An 8,556-nucleotide genomic window follows, 5' to 3' on the forward strand; every position below is an offset into this window, starting at 1 on the left:
AAGAAAAGAAAAGAGCTCAAATGTGAAGAATTCCCACTTTGGATCTGGAAAGGCCTGCGTGAGCTGCTGTTCACTTGGCACCACCTTTCCCACACAGCTATGATAACCACAGCTGAGTCTATTAGGGCTTACTCTATGTCAGGCTCCTGTGCTTTATACCATTGAACCACTACAACACCTGAGGGCAGATATTATCACCCCCATTTTGTAAATGAAGCAGAAAGAGGTGAAATAAATTACCCAAATTCCCAAAGCCAGTTAAGTGTCAATATGCAGTTCAAAGGCTGTCACACTCCAAACCACATACACCATTCTGCCTCCCATTTATCCCTGATTCATTTATAAGAAGAAAGGAGAACAGGAGTTCAGATGAGAGTCTGCACAATGCACTTAGCTCAGGGCTGGCGAACAGTCAGTACTTGACAAATGGCGGGGGTGATTACTGTTATCCTTGCCAGCTGGTAGGTCTAAACAAGCAAGGTGGCAGCTTGCTCTCTGCTCTGCTCAGACACATCATTTAGCCCCTTCTCAGCTTCAGTGAAGAGCAGGGCTCTGGCTGCCCCAGGGTCCCATGACACTCACCACTCCTTCAGTAGATCTTGAGGTAGCATGTCAACCTGAGCCCATACAGGTATGGAATCTGAACTTAAGACTGGGGCACGGGGAGGCACAGCCACCCCTGGACTTCTCAAGTATGTCTCTGTGTACTGTTTTCCAGGGAAATTCGAAGATGGCTTGACTTTCTGGAAGAGAGAGACAACACAAGGGATTCTCTGAGGCATTTTCTTCAAGCTGTTTCTTCCCACCAATATTCCACTGTGACACATGAACCTAGTTTCTAGATTGTGTCAACTTGACTGAACTAAGAAACACCTTAGAGAGCCAGCAAGATGGCTCAGTGGGTAAAAGGCATTTGCTGCATAAACCTGATGACCTGAGTTTTATCCCCAGAACCTATGGCAGAAGGAAAACACTGACTTTCAAAAGTTGTCTTCTGGGGCTGGAGAGACAGCTCAGCAGTCAAGAGTATACACTGCTCTTGCTGAGGACCTCAGTTTGGTTCCCAGCACCCACATCAGACAGCTACAACCACCTGTAACTCCAGCTCCAGGGATTCTGACACCCTCTTCTGGCCTCCACAGGCACTGCACTTAGGTACATACAACACATATACACATATACATGTAATCCAAAATATTTTTTAATAAATTTTTTTTAAAGTTGTCCTCTAACTTCTACACCCATGCCATGGCACACATATGCCTGCACTCACACACACACAATCATACACACACACACACACACACACACACACACACATACACTATCATAATTAAAATTTCTTTTTATTTTTATGTTTAGTTCTAAACAGCCTCTGCCATATGTTCCCATCATGACAATATTCTGCCCAGGCACATGAGGCCAAGCAACTGTGGTCTGAATCCTCTGAAACCACAAGTCAAAATAAATCTTTCATCAGCCATGGTATCACATGCCTTCAGTCCCAGCACTCAGAAGGCAGAGGCAGGTGGATTTCTATGAGATTGAGGCCAGCCTTGTCTACATAGCAAGTTTCAGGCCACCTGGGGCCACAAGGAGACCCTGTCTCAAAAAGATCAAAAATAAAAATAAAATAATTAAACCTTTCCTCCTGTGAAGTTGTTCTCCCAGGTATTTTGGTCACAGCAACAATAACCAACAATAATAGTAATAATAATAGTAACACTAATAATAATAATTGATGACTCAGCACTTAAGAGTACTGGTTACTCTTGCAGAAGACTTGGGTCCAGTTCCCAGCACCTACATAGCAGATAAAAACTGTGCGTAACTAAAGTTCCAGGGGTCCACTGCTCTCTCTGGCCTCCATGGACATTGTGCACATGTGATGCACTTGCATACAGCAGACAAAACACTCAAAAACATAAAATTTTTTAAAAATAACTAACACAGGGCTGGAGAGATGGCTCAGCAGTTAAGAACACTAAATGTTCTTGCAGAAGACCTGGGTTCAAATCCCAGCACCCACATAGCAGCTAACAACTGTCTGTAACTCCAGTTCCAGGGGATTCGACAGCCTCTTCTGTCCTCCAAGGGCATTGCATGACACAGGTGCACTTATCTACATGCAGGCAATACATGCATACACATAAAAAAAATAATAATAAATAAGCCAGGCATGGCAGTGCACGCCTTTAATCCCAGCATTTGGGAGGCAGAGGCAGGAGGATCTTTGTGAGTTCAAAGCCAGCCTGGTCTACATAGTGAGTTCCAGGACAGCTGGGGCTACAGGGAGACCCTGTCTCAGAAAGACAAAAAAAAAAAATAATAAATAAAAATTTTTAAAAAGTAACTAACATACAGGCTCACTCCAAGTTTCCCACCTCCTCTCCATCATGAAGGCCACCCATGATGGGCTTCCCACTCTATAGTTATATTTAGATCATATAAGAATTAGTTTTTCCAGAGAAGTCATTTGTACGCTGAACAAACTAACAAATAAGTACCATCTAATTATGTGCCAGAGAGCTAGGGATAGGAACTGAACAGTGAATGAGATGGAGCAAGACACTACTTTCACGGACTTAGTACTCAACTGAGGTTCTGTGATGTACACAAGATCACATTTCGGTTGGAAGTCCAGGTCTTGTAATTCCTGATCCCCAATCCATTGGAATTACTTTATTTTTTTTTTAGTATTTTATTTATTTAACATGTATGTGTCCGTGCCTGAGTAAACATAAATGCACCACATGCATGCAATGCTCATGGAGACCAGAAGAGGGTGTCAGATCCCCTGGACTTAAGAGTTACAGGCAGTTGTGAGCTGTCTAATGTGGGTGCTGGGAACTGAACCCAGCTCTTCTGGAAGAGCAGCAAGTGTTCTTATCTGCTGAATCATCTCTCCAGCCCCCTCTCCCACTGGAATTCTATCCCATCACACTGGCCATTAGTTTTTAACTGACAAAAATTCCTCCTGAGTAGCTAATGGTTGCTCCAGTGATCTCTTCAAGATGCTCCTTACCTTCCTTATAGGAAGCAGAGAGGGAAAAGGAGTCTAAAGAGGCGTAGTTGTTATTCCTAAAAAAATAATTTCTTCTGCAAATTTTGTTCATTCAGATGGAGGTGGGGGGGGTAAGGGTAGAGAAAACCCAAAGGAAAAAAAATAATCCCAAGAGAGTAACTTCATGAGGGAGAACATTAAACTCACCTCTACCAACTCCTTTCTTCTCTTCTTCCCATGCCAGCTGGAAAGAGCAGATTTCTTTCTAGCTGAGCTTGAAACAAGAAAAATCATGAGTTATTCCCAGACACCTTAAACAGAAGCAATAATTTGTGAATGACGAATATAAAGATTCCTATGTATAAAACTGGGCATAGTAGCCTTATGCCTTCAGTCCCAGCACTCGAGAGGCAGAGGCAGGTGTATCTCTGTGAGTTCAAGTCCAGTCTGGTCTACATAGTGAGTTCCAGGCTAGCTGGGTCTACAGGGAGACCTGTCTCAAAGGGACCGGAAAAAAAAAAAAAAAGATTCCTATGTATACACACAAACATACTAGCTAAAACTAGGCCTCAAGGGTGACTGTTGGAAGCCCAGCAATACCTGCTACCCAGATACCTGCTACTAAAAAGGCCCTGTGCCCTCACATCTAAATTGGGTTCCCCCAATATACTCTCAGAAAGTCTAGGATTTTACTTTTATAGCATGAATTTAAATTAGAAACTGCATACTGAAGTATGGTTCCATTTGGGATGTCTGACTCCCCCACATGGCTCTAGGTGGAAAAGAACCATGTGACTCCTCACTGGCTCCTCACTGCTTAGTACAGAGGAAGTAGTTAAGAAGGAATTTTTGCTCTGTCTTTCCCTTCTTGCCTGGAAAATAGATATGAGAGCTAGAACTTCAGTGGCAACTGGGACCTTAAAGACACTCATGAGACGGGGCAGGTGGCTCAGTAGTTAAGAATGCGTATTGCTCTTCCACAGGACAGAACATTCCTAGCACCCATGAAGGCAGCCCACAACAGCCTGCAACTCCAGCTTCAGAGGATCAGACTTCCTCTTCTCGCTTCCACAGGCACCTGCACTCACGTGCACATACCCCTACATAGACGGACACATATAATTAAAAATAAAATAAAATTTCAAAGCACCCTTAAGACAAAAGTCGTGGGCTAAGAAAGACAGCAGGACAGCTAGAAGTTTTCAGACTCTCTCACAGAACCGACATACTAGCCCTGGCCTGCCAACCTCTATGCTTCTTTTGCATGAAAGAAAACTAAGTTCTCTGGCTTCTGTTGTTAACACCGTATGCATACACACAGAGCGTATGTAAAAAGAAAGACTATTTTGATACAAAGAGAAAGTGAGAAAGAAATTCTTAAGGTTGAGGTCAACAAGAAGGCTGTTGTTGTTTTTTTTTTTTGGAAAAATTCAGTCACTTGGGACTAGAAAGATGGTTCAGTGGCTAAGAGCACTGGTCTTTCTTTGGTCTTTTTGAGACAGGGTCTCCCTGCAGCCCCAGCTGTCCTGAAACTCACTATGTAAACCAGGCTGGCCTTGAACTCACAAAGATCCGCCTGCTTCTGCCTCCCGAGTGCTGGGATTAAAGGCATGTGCCACCACGCCTGGCTATTTCTTAAACTTCATAATGAAATATGGCCTGGGAAGTAGAGGGAAACAGCGAGCGGACAACTCTCTGACAACCTGAGTTTGATCCCTAGAACTCACATGGCAAAAGGAGACAACCAACTCCTGCAAGTTTTCCTCTGACTTCCACATAGGTGCTTTGGCATGCCCCCACCCACAAATAAATAAATGTAAAACACACTGGCTGTTCTTACAGAAGACCCGGGTTCAAATCCCAGCACCCACAAGGCAGCTAACAACTATCTGTAACTCCAGTTCCAGGGGATCAGACAGCCTCTCCTGTCTTCCGTGGGCATTGCATAACACGGGTGCAGTTACCTACAAGCAGGCAATACACGCATACACATAAAAATAATAAAATATTTTTTTAAAAAACCCAAAAAGTAGAAAGTCATGCCACCAAGCCTAATGGCCTTTGATTTGATCCCTGGGTCCATATGGTAGGAGAACCAACTTCTGCACATCTGTGCTATGGAATACATATGGGAAAACAATGTTAAAAATGTAAAAGATATAAATAAATGGATTGGGCCGCGTTTTATATGCTGCTTACACCCATGTAGAATTTGATATAGCAAAGTCCCACAGCATGAATCTCAAAGTTCACTAAAACAGAATTCCGGGGTAGGAAGAGGCAGAGGTGAGAGACCATGACTACCTTTTGTACTTGGCCTCCTGCTACCTACAATGAGGTAGCTAAAGGGAAATCACAAAAAGGAGACCTGCAGAGGACTGCCAGAATTTGAAGAGAGCAGGTGTCAAAGGCCTCCAAATCCTCGACTCTATACTTACCTGGCAGTCTTCTCTGTTTCTCCTGGAATCCAGGTTACAACCATGTTTCCGACACCTTCACAGAAAGGAAGTTTTACCTCATTCAAATTCAACACTGAAAGCTAAGAGAAAGATGTAAAGATACAGTCTGAGGTACCAGCCTCCAGCTGGAACTCAGTACCAAACGCTGCATTATTATGTTAACCCAAAAGTTTGGTGACTCAGAAGATGACAGAAGATGGCTAGTACTGGGGAGATGACTCAGCAGTTAAGAGCAGTGGCTACTTTTGCAGAGGACCCCAATTCAGGTCCTAGCATCCACAAGGTGGCTAACAATTGTGCATAACTTCGGTTCTAGGTGATCTGACATTCTCTTCTGGCCTCCTTGGGCACCAGGCATGCATGTAATGTACTTACGTACATACAGACAAAACATTCATACACATAAAATAAAAATAAATAAAATCTTTAAAAATAATTGAGCCTAGTGCTTTAGTTCTAAGGAGGACCCACCTATTATCTCCTCGTCTCTTCCATTCACCACCACATGATACTGAACAGTCACTCATCTCATGAAAAACAAAAAGGTCTCCAGTAGGACTGCAAAGACTAGCAGGCAGCAAGCGGCAGAAGGCCAGACAGAAAGGAAAGTCACCATCTGTGTGTGTTACACAAGTATATGTGTTTGTGTGCGTTCATGTTCAAACATATGCATGCAGAAGCCAGAGGTTGGCACCAAATATCTTCCTCTGTCACTTTCCACATTATGTTTTTATTTCAGTTTGTTTTTATTTTATGCATATGAGCATCTTGCCTGCGTGTATATAAGTGCACTCATGTTGTGCAACACTTGCAGAGGCCAGAAGAGGGCATCAGATCCCCTGGAACTGGAGTTTCGGATGGTGGTTAGCCACCATGTAGGTCCTGGGAACTGAACCTGGGTCCTCTGTAAGAGCAGAAAATGCTCTAAACCGCTGAGCCATCCCTCCTTATTTTTTGAGGCCAGGCCTCTGACTAATCTGGAGCTTGCCATTTGACTAGATTAGCTGGTTAGCAAGCCCCAAGGATCCTCCTGTCTCCATATCCCCAGTGCACCACTAGCTTGGCTTTTTACATAGGTTCTGGATATCTGAACTCATGGCTTCATTCTTATGTGGCAAGCACTTGACTGACTGAGCTGTCTCCTGAGCCCTCACTCATGTCTCTTGCTTCTGCCTCTCACTACATTGGAATTCTGATTTAATTCCCTTTGAGATTCATGTTCTTTCATTCGCCTTATAGGCAAGAAAAAGGGGTTCTTCCTAAAGTTCTAATTTCACTATGCTTCTCCTGGCCACACACCTCAGCCAATGACCTCTATATGGGCTCTGTGTTCTCAACTGTGAGATGCATGGGAGAGACCACAGTACTGTTCTTTAAACTACAACTGTGACTTATTCATAAGTCATAAAAACGTATTTTATGAATTACAACTGTTTAAAAAGGAAATAGAGCTAGATGTGGTGGGTTATGCCTATAATTCCAGAACTTGGATGCAGAGGCAGAAAGATCAGGACTTCAAGGCCAGCCTTAGTTATATAGTGAGTTCAAGGGTTGCCTTGGCTACAGGAGACCCTGTGTCAAAACAAAACAAAAACAAAAGAAACAAACTAGCACAGGACAGAAAATATCCAATTGCTTCCTCTAGAGTGCAGGTAAAGTTTATTCCATGATCTTCTCTCTGTAAAAACTATTTTTATTATTAACTTTTAGTTAGCATAAAATATAATGGATCTCATTGTGACATTTTATATATTTATGTAAAAATCTATTTCTTACTATGGATCATATTTTAACAGTTTGAAAGTCATGAGGCTAGATGACCTTAAGGCCCACTTCAGATCTGCATTCCAGCATGGGACTAGATGACCTTAAGACCTACCTAAGGTCTGCATTCCAGTGGTCTATGGAATGTGAAACAATAATGCTTAATGAGCAGTTGGGCATGCTCATCTACTCCAGACCTCCATATTTCAATCCCACATGTGTGGGATTTCTAAAAAAAAGGATATAAAGTCATTAGACAGAGCCAAGCTGACAGGAAGGACCCAATACTAGACAGTTCTTATCAGCCTTGTTATTCAGATTACGCTGACCCTGAAGAATAGTGTTAAAGGCAAAAATATTCCCACTAGTAAAGAGAAAATGTACAGGATGTGATTGTTAATCTGTAACTTACTTTGGGAGGTCTGTTAGCACCGTTGATCACACCTTTGTCAAATAAACCTGTCCGAGACCTAAACAATGAGATTTCCAAGCATGAAACAGAACAAAGGCAACGCAACGATAAAGTTAGTGCTCTGAAGAAAATCCTTTTGCTTACTATCAAGGACTTGGATTTAACACTGACCAAATGAATGCAGGGGCTCCTCGACAGACACTGGGCACTCAAACAATTTACAACTACCTGTCCCATCAAACTCAATCCATCTGTGCCGCTCTCTCCAGCTAGGGATCTAGCTATATCACCCTCAATAAAAGCTTATTAAGAGCCAATGAAATGGCTCAGGGGTAAAAGCATTTGCCATGCAAGCCTGATAACCTGAGTTCACTCCTCGGAACCCATACTGGAAGGACAGAACCAACTTCCAAAAGCTGTTCTCTGATCTCCATATGTGCATGGTGGCATGTATACATTCCTGCATTCACACAATAATAATAATAATAATAATAATAAAGTAATTAAAAATGTTTAAGTTTATGAAGGTTGGGCATAGCTGCACAAGCCTTTAGTCTCAGCACTTAAGCAGAAGCAGGCAGATCTCAGTGAGTTTGAGGCCAGCCTGGTCTACATAGCAAGTCTCAGGCCAGCCAGGGCTACATAGTCAGACCTTATCTCAAAAAACAAAGTTTAAGTTAAGTGTCTTTAATGTAGATATTTAATGTAGATGTTCATGTTAAATATACGTATATACATGCAATAGAATATTATTCAGCTTTTGAGCTGGAGACATGGCTTAGAAGTTAAGAGCACTGACTACTCTTGCAGAGGACCCAGGTTTGAGATCTGACACCTTCCTCTAACCTCCACAGGCATTGCACAACATGAATGCACTTACACACATGCAAGCAATACACTCATACACATAAAATAAA

At 42.6% G+C, this 8,556-nt stretch overlaps 1 protein-coding gene across 3 annotated transcripts in view; it reads right to left on the reverse strand.

Annotated features, from left to right (window-relative positions):
- Nucleotides 1-8,556, reverse strand: part of CUNH9orf43 (chromosome unknown C9orf43 homolog) — a 23,524-nt gene that overhangs the window by 8,306 nt on the left and 6,662 nt on the right. For 2 of the 3 annotated variants that reach the window (XM_029563752.1, XM_029563751.1), the window contains exons 3-6: nucleotides 7,640-7,697; nucleotides 5,443-5,543; nucleotides 3,212-3,278; nucleotides 583-743 (exon numbers count right to left, since the gene is read on the reverse strand). In XM_029563752.1, coding sequence (XP_029419612.1) covers nucleotides 583-743; nucleotides 3,212-3,278; nucleotides 5,443-5,543; nucleotides 7,640-7,697 — 387 coding nt within the window. The remainder of the gene's footprint in view (nucleotides 1-582; nucleotides 744-3,211; nucleotides 3,279-5,442; nucleotides 5,544-7,639; nucleotides 7,698-8,556) is intronic. The other variant, XM_029563753.1, reaches the window with a different exon arrangement.

Source organism: Nannospalax galili, unplaced genomic scaffold (assembly GCF_000622305.1).
Source record: "Nannospalax galili isolate Female #2095 unplaced genomic scaffold, S.galili_v1.0 scaffold34, whole genome shotgun sequence".
Taxonomy (NCBI): Eukaryota; Metazoa; Chordata; class Mammalia; order Rodentia; family Spalacidae; genus Nannospalax; species Nannospalax galili.